The 14,092-nt window shown below is 40.8% G+C and overlaps 3 protein-coding genes across 4 annotated transcripts; all 3 read left to right on the top strand.

The window, feature by feature from the left end:
• The first annotated feature begins 4,414 nt into the window (after positions 1-4,414).
• LOC122032534 (cyclin-B1-2-like) lies at positions 4,415-9,245 on the top strand. The gene is made up of 4 exons (XM_042591840.1): positions 4,415-4,614; positions 4,717-4,817; positions 8,128-8,225; positions 8,954-9,245. Exons 1-4 carry the CDS (start codon positions 4,489-4,491, stop codon positions 9,052-9,054), a joined length of 426 nt encoding a protein of 141 aa, XP_042447774.1. The 5' UTR covers positions 4,415-4,488; the 3' UTR covers positions 9,055-9,245.
• A 130-nt stretch (positions 9,246-9,375) lies between these two features.
• LOC122032533 (transcription factor MYBS1-like) lies at positions 9,376-10,921 on the top strand. Of its 2 annotated transcripts, none has more exons than XM_042591838.1 (2): positions 9,376-10,330; positions 10,417-10,921. In XM_042591838.1, the coding sequence occupies exons 1-2, from the start codon at positions 9,738-9,740 to the stop codon at positions 10,832-10,834; spliced, it is 1,011 nt and encodes a 336-aa protein (XP_042447772.1). In that variant the 5' UTR covers positions 9,376-9,737; the 3' UTR covers positions 10,835-10,921. The 2 variants fall into 2 exon arrangements, with proteins under 2 accessions (XP_042447772.1, XP_042447773.1); XM_042591839.1 differs by having other exon boundaries at positions 9,376-10,318; positions 10,417-10,920.
• Positions 10,922-10,988: 67 nt separating this feature from the next.
• On the top strand, positions 10,989-11,510 carry LOC122032687 (small polypeptide DEVIL 4-like). The gene has a single exon (XM_042592005.1). The coding sequence runs from the start codon at positions 11,241-11,243 to the stop codon at positions 11,367-11,369; it is 129 nt and encodes a 42-aa protein (XP_042447939.1). The 5' UTR covers positions 10,989-11,240; the 3' UTR covers positions 11,370-11,510.
• Positions 11,511-14,092: the final 2,582 nt, after the last annotated feature.

The following is a 14,092-nucleotide window of genomic DNA, read 5'->3' as shown; positions in this document are numbered from 1 at the left end:
GGCCCACCAGCTATAATGTTGATTTCGCCTCGGGAAGTGTTGTTTCTATTTTCTTCTTCCCGAGCGGTCGGTTTAGGCCGCTCTCCAGGCATCCGGGGATTGTCTTCACGCCTCGGAGTATAATGCCACTCGAGAGTCCGTCTTTGCCGCCTGTCAGGTATCGTCCGCTCGGCTTCACGAAGTCTATGTCGCTTATCGGATGATGGCGATCGACGGCCGCCACCCCGGAGAACGGGGTGGGCGATTAGAGGAAGACTCCGACAATATCTGGTGTTATGCGTGTCCGTCTGGTGGAATGAGCAGAACATTGGGGTCCACTTCTTCTTTGGCTTGGGCCGCTCGGCAGCTACCTCTTGTACATGTGACCTAGTATGGGGGAGCGGATTGCTTCGACCCTCGGTCCTCTGGGCGGGTGATGAGCGGTGTGAGGCTTCCGCTCGGCAGGAGTAGCCCGCTCGGTTGGAATTTCCTTTCTTCGGGCCGCTTGGGCTTCCTCCACATTGATGTATTCGTTGGCCCGGTGTAGCATATGGTCGTAGTCTCGGGGCGACTTCCGAATGAGCGATCGGAAGAAGTCCCCATCCACGAGGCCTTGTGTGAAGGCATTCATCATGGTTTCCGAGGTGGCCGTAGGAATATCCATGGCCACCTTGTTGAACCACTGGATATAGGCTCGGAGCGATTCGCGGGCTTCTTGTTTGATGGCAAACAGACTGACACTAGTCTTCTGATAACGCCGACTGCTTGCAAAGTGGTGAAGGAAGGTCGTGCGAAAGTCTTTAAAACTTGTGATGGATCCGTCTGGCAACCTCCGAAACCACCGTTGAGCCGATCCCGAGAGGGTGGTTAAAATAACTCGACACTTCACTCCATCTGTGTATTGATGGAGGGTAGCCGTGTTATCGAACTTACCCAAATGATCGTCCGGGTCGGTGGTTCCATTGTATTCATCGATCGCCGAGGGCACATAGTGCTTCGGCAGAGGGTCCCGCAAGATGGCTTCCGAAAACTGACTGTTGATTCGCTTGGGAGAAGCGTCCGCTGGGGGGGGCCTTGCCTTTTCTATTGTCTCGTATTGGCACTTCGTCCGATGAAGATCCTCGATCACGATTAACTGCTGCTTCCGGAGGCGTGTGGAATAGGGCCCGGTGAAACGGAACCGTGGCCTGAGGTGCTTCCGCTCGGCCCCCGGATACTAATGTCGCTTGCTGCTCAATTCGCTCGGCTTGTGCCTTCTGTTTTTGTTCCACAAGCTTAGCTGCCCTCGACTCGATCAGAGCGTCGAGTTCCTCCGTGGAGAGCGTCACCGTATGCAGTCGTCCAACTTCGTCCATTGCTTCCGATCGGATGCAGGAGTGTTCCCACAGACGACGCCAAATTGATCCTGTCCGAATCGCTGAATCAACGGACGCTGGGCACGTGGCGCTCTTCGCGTTGCTGACGTAGATCCCCGACCGATCGTACGGACCTCCGGCGAACCTGCAAAGAAATCGGGCCGGGAAGGGGTTCCCGGCGACGATCCTCCGACGCTCAAGTCAGGCAAGTGAACAACAAAGAAGTGGCTCCCAATATCAAAGAACGCGTACCTCCGGTGATGTGTGAGGCCTCTTATATAGAGCTGGAAGGGGGCTCACGCACACATATCGAGTTGAATACGTGTCCTCCGCCCATACCTCAATATGGGCGTCAGAAAAGCTTACCTGACCCCTTACTGCTATAGTCCGAGCACGTCTTTGATGAGACAGCGGAACCCTGTCATAAGATCCTGCGTATGGTTCGCTCGTTGGTCATATCCGCTGTCAGAGGATGTTTCCTGGTCCTGTTCTCTTCTTACTCCATGCCGAGTGTCCGGCCGGTCGGCAGTCCCCTTGCGTCCGACCGGTCACACGTGCTGGTCCACTTAAGATATTCCCGGTAGTGTGCTCTGTGGAGACTGTTCGCAGTATTGCTATCTTATGCCTTCGGCCGAGTGGGCCACCCGCTCGGTCGTACAATCCTGTTCAACGAGCGTCGAAACCCTAACTCCTCGCCGGGTGCCTTTGACTCCGATGGGACCCCGTTCGGTCGACCGGTCTCCCCTTCTCCGGTCGGCCGTTCGACCCTTTGACTTCCACGTGGCGTTGACTTTCCTCAGAGAGGGGGTCCCTGTTCTCACCGCCGGATCAATAGGTAATTTTGATTATTTAATTTTGTATATATATATATATATATATTATTCATTTTAAGGATTGCTGCTGATTGCAAGACCACAAATTCAATTAGTTCTATTTAAGCATCATCTGCATAAATAATTTTGGAAGAACTTTCGACTACAAAAGACCATTTTAGGACTATAATGCAAGTTTCTGAAATAATGAGCCCTAATTGATATTCTAATTTATGTTTCATTGTGATTTTACTCTATATTTTATTGGATAGTAGAATCTGATATATAATACATTATTATCTACAATTTATCTGAAATAGGGTTACATTTCTAAAAGTGTATATTGTACCTATAGGTTAGGAGTCTTGGTGTTTATTGGCAAAAAAGGTGAAACCCTCGTCCTCAGGGCTCCCGTCGTACCCTGCCCAGGGTCATCACGAGGGAGGTAAATCACGGTAGCTCGGTGGCAAGTACGCAGTGGGCCGAGACTTTTTGCACAGGGATAGGGAATAAATCCCCGTTGCCCTGCGGACTCGAACCCATGTTCTCAGTGGCAAACTTCCATGCCTTTACCAGCCGAGATAACCCCGTGGGGCGGAGTCTTGGTGTTTATGCAAGGATAGTAGGTGTATATAGAACATTACATAAATTGGTCATATTATTGTGTAAAAAATGTCCCAAGAAGGTTACATAAATTTTATTGTGAAATGTATAATCATGTTGATGTGATAAAAAATTTGAGATTTATTCAATTAATATAAGATAATCTTCTGTAATATATTATTTTAATGTGATATATTAGAATTTATTTAAAAGTTATGATTTAACAAATTCAAGATTCAAGTCCAGTTATAGACAATACTAGAAATACTCTTTTAACCCCTGATTTGGAATTATTAAGACAAGTCCAGTTATGATTTGGAATAGTGAGTGTGTTGAATTTATTACAAAAATAACCCCTGATTTAAGGACCCAAATGAAAAATAAGATTTTTCATCATCGATTTTAAATGTATAAATACTCTTTTCCTACTTTTGGATGTAGAGTTTGGTGAATTTATTGGGAAAATAATCCTTGATTTTAGGACAGATTCCATCATAGATTTTAAATATTTTCTTTTTGAATTATTTTTTGTAACGTATTAAAAATCAACAAAATATTTCAGGACTTCAATATATTTAAGGAAGTTTTTAAAAATTTGTAAATTATTTTCCCCCATAATTGTACGATATATAATTAATTTAATTTGTTTGAATTTTAATTATTTACTTATGATTGTGCACACACGGTGTGTAATATAATATATTGAAATCACATTGATTCTTTATAATGAAATTATATTAATTAAACTATTTTAGTATTAAAATACTAAAGTAGAATCATCAGGATAAAATACCTGATTTTTAAAAATCTGAATTATTTGGGTCTTTAAAAATCTGAATTATTTAGATTTTTGAGTATCACTCTTACGTTCAGAATCAAAAATTAATTATTTGAGTAAGATTCGTCAGACCTATATAATAATATAATAATGCAAGGGTAACGCTAGAGAATCCCAGCAACAAACTACTGCAACAGACTTCCCTATGAAAAAAATTATTTTACAAACTACTGCAACGAGTTTCCCTATGAAAAAAATTATTTTAATTTAATATTATACTCACCAAAGTTAATTATTTGGGTAAGATTCGTCAGACCCATACAATAGTGTAATAATGCAAAGAATCTCAGCAACAAACTACTGTAACGGGTTTCCCTATAAAAAAATTAATTTAATTTAATATTATACTTATCTTAGTAAAAAAAAAAAAAGAATATTTTTTAACATTATCAGCCTAAAATATTTATAGGAGCTTTTTTTATTATAGTGTTGTCAATTCTAAGATATGGAACTAAAGAGAACTATATTTTTTTATATAAAACAATCAGAAAAAATTAATGATGAGAAACATTCATAATAATACGCCGCAGCTGAGTCTCGAACTCTAGATCACTGATTGTTTCGCTTGTGGAATTATTAATAAATCTTAAAATTATTTTTAGTGTGAATAGAGAAAAGAATATTAACATAAATTCATTTTAGACTTCACCCAAATTAGTTAATAAAGGGGGGAGATTTTTAATAAAATAGTAAGATTTATATGCTTATATTTATTAATTTTAATGGTTAATTATATAAAATAGATCAGACGGGTGAAATACTAGTTGGGGGAAAAATAGCACGAATCTGCAAAGAGGTTCTTGCTTTCTTGCTTTCCAAGAAAATCCTTACCGGACAGATAAAAGGCCTTTGGTTCCTAGAACAAAAAACATGAATCCAGGCGAAGCTAAAAGCGGAAAAGATGTCGTCGAAGTCTGTGATCGAGCACGACGGGATCGCGGCGAATCACGATTCCCTTCGCTTTGGGCTACATACCGTCAGGAGCGACATCGTTGGAACCCACCCCCTCCAATCCCATCGAGAATACGTAAGCCACCTTCCCCAGGCCCTCTTTGAACCGTAACCCTAATGCTCGTCCTGATTTTGTTGATGTATCTTCCGTCGTGCTTTTGGTTCTTAACTCGATCAGAGGAGTAGGCTTTGGGAGGAGCAAAAGCGGTTAGGTTTTGACCTCACCTATGGATCGGCTTTCAATCTGAGGAGAGATCTGGACGCTCAAATTCTCTCTAGGTATGTTGTGTTGCTTTTGGTTGTCCAATAGTAAGTTTTTCCATGTGTATTGGGTCATAAACAAAATCAATTAGATTGCTAATGCAATTTACTCCATTCCCAAAGTTTTTGTGCATACTTTGATTAGTATTTGATCTCTCAGTATTGTACGTTCTAAACCTCGAATAACAATTAAACTAACTGATCCTGTCCGAAAATCGTGGAGATGGCTGACTGGGGATGTGATTTCTGTGTTGACTGGATGTAGACCCCACTCCCTTCCGCAATATAAGAAACGTCAATGCTGAATTAGGGAAGGGTCCCCGGTGTTGGTCCTCCGAAGTTAGTCACTGGAAAGATGGAAGAAAATAGAGCAACAACAAGCATAGACGTGAATAGTGAATAACGTATGCCTCTGCCGATGCATGGGCCCCTTTTATATAATGCCTTGGTGGGCAAACGCGCACGCTCCTCAAGGCACGGGTACGCTTTCCCAACCATCCCATGAAAGGACGTATCAGAAAAGTGTCTTTGACACCATACCTTAACAAGACATGCAAATCTTTGTTGAGACAGTGTAAGCTTCCATCGTATGATCCGTTTGTTGACCATGCCTTGTGTTAGCGACACTATCTCTCAGAAAGATACTAAAAGATACGTCAAGCCGCTTGGTCGGGTATCCCCGCTCGGTCGGTCTTAGCCGATCTTCTTCATAATCCCTTGAGTCAGTTGATTGTTTCCGCCCGACTGGACCAACACTCCGGTTGTCTAAGTGTCCAACGCTTCGTGATGAACATCTGATGTTCTTGCCGTGGTGGCCTTGGCCGTACGGACGCTCTGCTCGGACAAGCCACTTGCAGATTGGACATTTCATGGCTGATTGGCGACTGCAGTAGACCATTGCTTGGCCTGCCTTTGGTGGGTTTGTCGATTTTGTGGCGTTGACCGTCTTGACTTTGACCTCCACGTTGGCTGCTCTCTTCACCCGTACTGGTGGGCTCCCTCTATCACCACATCACTAACCATCATCATCTTATTCCTTTTAGTTACCCACGCTCTTATTGGCTTTTAAATACTCGCGTAGAAGTTACAGAAACTTGTCTATCAGCACGGAAGTTAGGAAAAAAGCTTATATTCTAGGGTTTGTCTAGATTTGAACTATGTTTATCATCTTTTCATTATATGGAAGAAACATAAATTAGAAAAAGAGAAATAAGGCAATAATATAGATGGGATGGAAAGATGAAGCCAATGCACTTGGGAAATATTTATAATCTGTTTGGATTATGAAATGTTAATGAATGATAAATGTGTTCTTTGTACGAGTAGAAAGATCACTGTTTCTATCTGAATTAGAAGCCTGGAATTAGAAAACAAGATGAGTTATGGCCTTTGAGAATCCTTAAATTTGTGGACAAAGTGCATTTTGGCATATTTTCCCCTTAGTTTTCATGGTGTCACAGGCTTACGTGACATGAGAAATTTTCTTATCCTTGCAACTCAGTTGAAACTTTATTTATTGTGATAGTATAGCAGTGATAGAAGATTTTAAGCACCAGAAACTTTTAAAGAATCGAAAAAAATAGTGCAAAAAAATAATTAACGTAGATCAGTTCTAACATAAGAAATGGTTGTGTTGCTAATGCTTGACCTTTAATTTACCATATCATGCACTGGAAGTACTTTCCAGCATTGGTACTAGATACATCTTGATCGTGCATTGTAACACATATTTTTTTTTAGATGTAATGGCCATCCTTTGATGGCTTAATGTTATTAGCACTTGTGATTAGTTTATTTTTATGTTTTATCTTGCCCTCTCTCTCACACACGCGCGCACATGTGTGGTTGGGTGTACACACACGTATGTGCACCCTTGTGACTAATATGAAGGATCTTGGACCACTTTGTTTTTATTCACCATTGAAAAGTTATCCCATACATTCACCCTTGGATACTCATGGAAACATTTCTCAACGCTCAAGCATAATAATGTTGCAACATATTGTTTTGGTTCTCCTAATTCCCAAAACTGGCGAAATTCTACCCTCCATCTCTTTTGTACCTTTGCTTTCCATTTCTTTAAATTTGTCTAGGATTGCAGTTTAAAACAAATCAATTGAGATCTTTAGATTCCCTCGATCCAAAGATAATTTTTTGTTTCTTTGTTATGCTACAAGTGTTTTGTAAGATAAATAGTATGGGCATGTAATCATTGTACATGAAGTATGAGTGCAGCACAAATGACTTTTTTTTTTAAACCTCATCCACCCCATTTTTATTTAATCATTTTAGGCTATTAATGTTTAGTTTTCTCCAAGTCCAAGGAAAGTTCATTGGTAAGTTTAATCGTTGAGAACTCGATGCTAATGAGAGATGTAGTAAGATTTTTTTTAATTCTTCTATTGAAATATGTGTGTGTGTGTGTATATATATATAATTAAGTAAAATGTTAAAATATTAAATGGATGACGATGCCACACTTATAAGGATTTGCCAACTTACTTTCAATCTGAATATTTGGAGGCTTGGAGCTATGGTACATACTGAAAGTAAATGGAAGCCAGAAAAAGGGCTGTTCATATGAGAATCATTCTCGTCTCCAATTTTAATAAATCTCGGATTATAAGTCAAGTCAAGCTAAGATGAGTTTAATAGATTTGTTTGTTATATTGAGAACTTCCTAACAGAAAATTGGAAGAAGAAATACAAGAAATTATCTACAGAAGAAACAGAAATATGATGTCACGTCCTCTGATGTTCTGTGCAATTTTGGAAGTTCGCATTAATTAAGCATTGGTCAGTCATCTTGTCTTTCTTCAGAGTTATGCTTCCATTATTTACCCTGAGAAAAACTAGAGTTTCCATGCCTATTAGTCAATAATTGACCAAACATCAACAATCAATATTGATGTCTTGGTTGTTTATGCATTGGAGCCGAGTCAACAACTGATGCATATTCAGTTGTATCTACATTGCAAGAGTCGATATCTGATGGGTATCACTTGTAGATACATTGGAGTAAAATGGCTAAAAGCCTTCCTCTTCCGGATCTTTACATTAAATAGAATTGCTATACAAACTATCTTGAGTAAGAAAATATATGCAACTAACATACTAATTACAGATAATCTATTTTAGGGAATAACATATACACAGCCAATAGCATAATTAGCATAATTATGGGAAAATAAGTTCCATACTTAATAGTCCATAATCTTTGCTGTTGATACCATGTGCCGATACTAATACTACGCACTCCATTTTTACTTTTCAATATCTAACTGGCAAAATTCTGTGTTCCGATGGGTTTGCGTCATCATTATTGCAGATTCCAAAGGCCTCCTGGAGCTTTGCCATCATCCATGCTAGGTTATGAGGCTCTCACTGGTGGCTTGGAAGATTTTGCTTTTGAAGATTATCTCAATTGTATGCAGTTTTTCTCTTTTCACAAGTTCTTTACTGTTCCCTCAATTTTTTCACTGTATAGTTTTTATTGCTATCTCGTGTTTCCTCTAGTTATGATATTAATAATGGTTGTTCAATATAGTCTCCAATAGGATGCTTCTGTTATTTCTTTTATGCTGATTCCAATAGAAACGGAAATTGGCTGGATTGGAGTAAAATTTTGTGCCCTTCCTCTTGCCCTCCTTTTGCGGGACAATCATCTTGGCCCGCCATATATCCCAACCTCAATTAGACTTTTAAGACATCTAGTTCATTGCTGTCAAAAGAGAATCAGCAAACTGCACCTTAGCCTAACCATCCAATGGGGGTGAACTAAACTAGCATCGGAGTTCCTTCCTCCACTTGAATATCTTGCCTCGTCTCCCTTCTCAACAAGACTACTTCAACTCGACCCAAGTAGCATTTCTTGGCTTTTGCACTTGAGTTGAAATGCGAAGGTCAAATATGTGGTGTTATCATCCCATATCAAGTTTGATAGTTATGAATCTATATAGTTCGAAGGAGCATGTCCTCTTTTGGCTTTGTGCAGCACGCATCTTATTTTTTTTATCAACTGTTGGGGGTTTACAATGATGTGGAAAGTTTGTTCTTTAGCAGGAAATCTGTCTCATTCTTTTCACTGCTGTGTTCTCCCCATGTTTCTTTGTCTAAATCTCGTTTTAATTTTGTTTTTCCTTTTTTTTCGGCAGTGCCTCAAGATTCAGAAACCTTTAAACCAGTAGACATGAGCCATGGAATGGAAGTTCGCATTGGCATATCGAAAGGACCTGTTTGCCCAAGTTTCATCTAATGTATCGTCTTATCTGTTATGCTTAATTGCAAAATTTGTTTTGCGGATCATTTGAAGTCTCAGCTTTTTACTGTGAACTAATTTTATTGTTCTAGGAATGCTGCTAAATATGTTCGATGTATTCCGTCAATCAGTTTGAACATCTAAATTGTTGGTTCTGGTAACATGCGTGAGCATGAGTTTATTGATCATCCGATAGCAGAACAAGCTAAGGTGCTGGAATACCTTTTATTTTTTCTTAGCAGTGCAGTATGATAGGTCTACCTTTAATAAATATTGATAATAGTCTTCTTTTTTAAACTAATCCTACAGGTAGACTGTCTTCCTCTCTTGTTCGTCTACTAAATGAATAAGTGGTTAGATAAGTTGAGTGAATCGAATGAATTAAGTGGTTAGATAAGTCGAGCAATTTGGATGAATTGATTGGCACAATATATCTCCTATGAAAATACACATATTAGTCTCTAATCATCTCCACCAATGGAAATCTTCAACCATTGTGGTTGTCATTCGTAGATTTAATTTTACAGTAATATTAATTTCCACGGGGTTGCAACTCCTCTCCCAGTGCCACTAGTTTCAAAAGGATCAAGCTCGCTTTCATTTGTTGCTGAAAGCGAGGAGACGCCGATGAAATCTAGAAGACGACAACTTTAACCAATCAGACGACGAGGTACTAGATTATGCCTTCACTCTGCTCCGATGGGAAATGGAGAATCGGCCGCCACGTCTCTCCGTCGCCGTCAATTTACAGTGCGTTGGCCACATCAACGTCAGCGTCGCTCCCGGTCGCTGGCGGTGACTGGAACCGTGGATCCCGTCACCGCGCCAGAATAAATCCTCCCTCGACGAAGCCACCGTCCCTGCAACCCGACGGCATGCAGTCGACGATGGCAGCGGCGGTGGAGAATTGGACACGGGGAGACGACAAGGCCTTCGAGAACGCACTGGCAACGGTGGCCTCGCCGCCGGAGGAGCTGGGAGACGGCGCCTCGTTGTGGGAGACGATCGCAACGAGACTGCCGGGGAAGACGGCGGCGGAGGTGCGGCGGCACTACGACCTGCTGCTGGAGGACGTGAAGGCCATCGAGGCCGGACGCGTCCCGATCCCGCGATACGCCTGCGAGGAGGCGACGCATAATTCGTCCAAGGAGAAGCACCACCGTGATGGCAACGGCAGCCGCCGCCGCCGCCGCCGCCATGGATGCTCCAAAGCCGAACAAGAGCGTCGAAAAGGAATCCCGTGGACAGAGGAAGAGCACAGGTTAATTACACGGTCCTAATCTCACCAACTAAATTGCGATCCGAGGTTGATTTGATCTTCTCTTAACACAATTAGTTTAATCTGTGCCGATCTCGTAGTCTTTTTCTCCTCGGCCTCGAAAAGTTTGGTAAGGGCGACTGGCGGAGCATATCGAGGAACTTTGTCAGCTCAAGGACTCCCACTCAAGTCGCAAGCCACGCTCAGAAACACTTCATTCGGTTGAACTCCTTGAACAACCGTGACCGCCGGCGATCGAGCATCCACGACATCACAAGTGTGAATGGCGCCGTCGACGACGCGCCGTCTTCCCCGCAGGGAGCCGCTGCATCGCCGATGAAGCATCATCATTCGCTGGCGAATGTTCCGGGAATGGCCGTGTACGGACCTCCAGTTGGTCATCCGATTAGCGGGCACATGGTCACGGCAGTGGGCACGCCGGTGATGCTTCCTCCTCCACGCCATGCTCCTCCATATGTCGTGCCAGTTGCATATCCAGTTCACCAATCGCTCTTTTAGCTATTCTGATTTTGCTAAAAGAGGATGTGAAAAATCAAGCTGTTTTTCTTCTTCTCCAAATAAAGAATTGATTTTTATTTTTATTTTTATTTTTTTGGTTTCTGAGGGCCAAGGTAATCCGTATTAACTTGATCAGGACACGAGGAGCCAACTTGTCTCCTGAAGTAAATTAGTAAACTGAAAGTTTGATTAATGGCTTTCATTTGTCTCCGTGACTGCCGACTTCTCAAACAGCGTGCGGCTCTCAAGCAGCGTTGCAGTGCACGCTCCTGCCACCATCTCCTCCTCCTCCTCCTCCTCCCCCTCCCTATAAAACGCCCTGAGAGATCCAGATGTCATTCATCAACACAAGCTAGCCCCGTCGGTTTTGTTTTCTGTGGCGGCCGCCTCTGTTTGGCTTCAGTCGATGAAGATGAGGAGCGGAGGAAAAGTGCCGTCGCAGCGCGGAGGGATCAGCAAAGTTCTGCGGGAGCAGAAGGCGAGGCTTTACATCATCCGCCGCTGCGTCGTCATGCTCCTCTGCTGGCACGATTGATTGACCCCCCTCTTTCTTTTCTTCTTCCTGTTTTTTGGAGTTCAGTTTCCCTTTTTTTGGCTTGTAAAGAGATTTTTGGATCCTTTTTTCTTGCCCGCCGGAATGCAGGCAAGAATCTAACACATATAACGTACTGAAAGATAATAACGACTCTGTTCTTGTTCGCGTACGTGTATATTTTCGGCTATAGATTTCTTTGTTCTTCCGATAACTACCATCAAATTTTCCCTAAATCTCTCTAAGAATATTATGGATGAAAAATTAGAAAAGCAAAAGGCGAATCGAACAGAAATAGCGTTACAAATCCACAGCACAAGTAAAAAAGAAATAAAAGTAGAAATGAAAACTTATTATTTCACGAAAAATTATGATGGAAGGAATCTTTCATAATAATAATAATTAATCAGGGGTCGTACAGTTTCTGAAGTTGAATCTCGGAAAGAGTTGTGAGTTGTATGAATTGCTGTGGTATCTGCGCTGCCACAGATCCACGTGCGGTGCCTTGAGATCGATGCATATTGACGTACTTTTTTTTTATTATTTATAAACTTCCAGTTGTTCCAAGTCGCTGAAGAGAAGAAAGAGATGACCAACCGGTGACGACCGTGTTTGCAAAATGACGATCTTGAATACTAGGATCAGACAATTCCATCATCCAAATACCGAATCAACATTGCATCATGCAGGATCGTTTTTTTAGGGTTTAGGGGATTGGAGCAAAATTAGTGAGATCGTGCTACCGGAGTATAATCGAAATAGGATCCATAAAAATTTTGATAATATATTAAATTGAAATTGGTTCAAAAGATTTATAATTAATTATTAAGTAAAATTTATAACCGTTCTTTCAAGCTTAAGAAAAACATAGTTTGAAGCCCTTGTTTTTTTTTTAGCTTGAAAGATTTTTCTTTGTTTTAATTATTGTCGGGACTATTTTATAATTTAGATTATTTCATTTAAAGGTCAAGTTTCTAAGGTTATTTAAATATCTATTCAGTTATTTTTTATTTAGTTTTGATTAATAATATCTATCATTTTTTTGAAACGATGAGTTTTTGAATGTCTATTATTATAAGTTCATATTGACTCGAATTTGAGTTTCAATCTTTGACAATATGTGAGAGAGAAGTCAAGTATGTCAAGAGAGGATTAAATATTTGACTGGGGAAGTCCTAACGAGAGATTAGACAACAGAAAATTCTAACTGGAGGTTAGATATGTGAGAAGTCTACCATGTGACTAATTCTAATTGGATGTTAGACAAGGGAAAGTCCAACGAGAAGGTTAGCAAGGAAAAAATCCAAGTAGGTCAAAGAGTGACCGAACACTTGGTGATCGGAAGTCCGATGAGAAGTTGACGAAAGAAAGTGCAAGTGAATCAAAGGATGACCGGACATTTGATGATCGGAAGCCCAACGTGAAGTTGACAAAAGAAAATCTATGAGGGTTAGGGAGGACCAGACACTTTGTGAAGAAGTCTTGATAGGTTAAGGTGACAAGATGCTAGACAACGTACGGAAAGTCTCAATAAATCACAAATGACTGGATGTTGGGCAGAGAAAGTCCTGATAGGCTAAGGTCAACCGGATATCAAACAAGACCTAATTTCAATCGTGCAAAGTCTAAAATTAGGGTTAGCAATCGATTGACAAACCCTAAACCTGGGATTTCGAGTTTGTTGGTCGAATCGATTGATGTAATTGATTGGTGCAATCGATTGAAGGTTTCTTGCGAGCGAATAGAAGCTTGCTGAATCAATTTGGGTAATCGATTTAGCAAGCCAATCGATTGGGACTGGGTTTCACGAAAAGAACAGAAGGTTGTTGAATCGATTGGCTTAATCAATATAGTAGCTCCAATCGATTAGAGGAGTTTGTCGAGTGAACAAAATGTGCTCGAATGATGGGGGCAATCAATCAGTAGAGATTTCTCATGAAAATAGAAGGCTTCAGAATCGATTCACTTATTCAATTGGGAAGTTATCAATTAATTGGTATGACTCACCAATCGATTGGTCGAGTAAAAAAAATCCATTTTATAGGTTTTGAACAGTCGAGATTGAGGATAAGGTCAATTGATTAAGAGGCGTCTAAAGAACCCTAGAAAAGGGATTTTCATAGACATTTGAAAAAGCTGGATCTTAAGGTTTTGGCGATAAGTACTGCTGCACTTTCCAAACATCAAGAAGCTAACCAAAGCAAGGAAAGAGCAAGCAAAGCAAGGTTTATTGTTATAAAGTCATTTTTGACTTCGTTTGTAATCTTATTTGTGTTTCTTATGAAATACTTGTTATACATCATGTATGAGCTAAAGGATGTATCTATAACAAGATCTAGCTTCTATCAATCTTTAAAACTCAATACAAATTGAAACAATAGCTCATGAATGACTGACCTGAATCCATCGCAAAAGAGTATTGCTTCTTGCTTTTGCCTGGAGTTTATGCTATTGAGGAAAAATCTTCTACATGAGTGGACGACGACAATCCTTAGTCCTCTCTCAATGGGAAAGAAAGGAGGTTGAAGAAATCTCTAGAACCCTTGCCCTAATTCATGAGCCTCTTCTTTATATACCAAGTCCATCCTATAGGGACTATCCATCTTAAAGTCCATTCATTAATAACAACCCATCAATGTTAATGAATCAGGTTTTTGATATACACATTGAATTCACATCCATTTAAATCTAAACTCTCTTTATATGCTTGAAGCATTAGATCACTT

This window comes from Zingiber officinale, chromosome 11A (assembly GCF_018446385.1).
Source record: "Zingiber officinale cultivar Zhangliang chromosome 11A, Zo_v1.1, whole genome shotgun sequence".
Classification (NCBI taxonomy): Eukaryota; Viridiplantae; Streptophyta; class Magnoliopsida; order Zingiberales; family Zingiberaceae; genus Zingiber; species Zingiber officinale.
The sequence above is the reverse complement of the archived record's forward strand: the minus strand, read 5'-3'. Positions and strand labels throughout refer to the sequence as shown.

Excerpts from the sequence above, each read along its gene's own strand:
- LOC122032687 (XM_042592005.1), top strand. The coding sequence starts at position 11,241 with ATGAAGATGAGGAGCGGAGGAAAAGTGCCGTCGCAGCGCGGAGGGATC.
- LOC122032534 (XM_042591840.1), top strand. The coding sequence starts at position 4,489 with ATGTCGTCGAAGTCTGTGATCGAGCACGACGGGATCGCGGCGAATCAC. Across the intron at positions 4,818-8,127 it reads GACGCTCAAATTCTCTCTAG|ATTCCAAAGGCCTCCTGGAG; the intron begins GTATGTTGTGTT and ends TCATTATTGCAG. Across the intron at positions 8,226-8,953 it reads TTTTGAAGATTATCTCAATT|TGCCTCAAGATTCAGAAACC; the intron begins GTATGCAGTTTT and ends TTTTTTCGGCAG.
- LOC122032533 (XM_042591838.1), top strand. The coding sequence starts at position 9,738 with ATGCCTTCACTCTGCTCCGATGGGAAATGGAGAATCGGCCGCCACGTC. Across the intron at positions 10,331-10,416 it reads GAGCACAGGTTAATTACACG|TCTTTTTCTCCTCGGCCTCG; the intron begins GTCCTAATCTCA and ends CCGATCTCGTAG.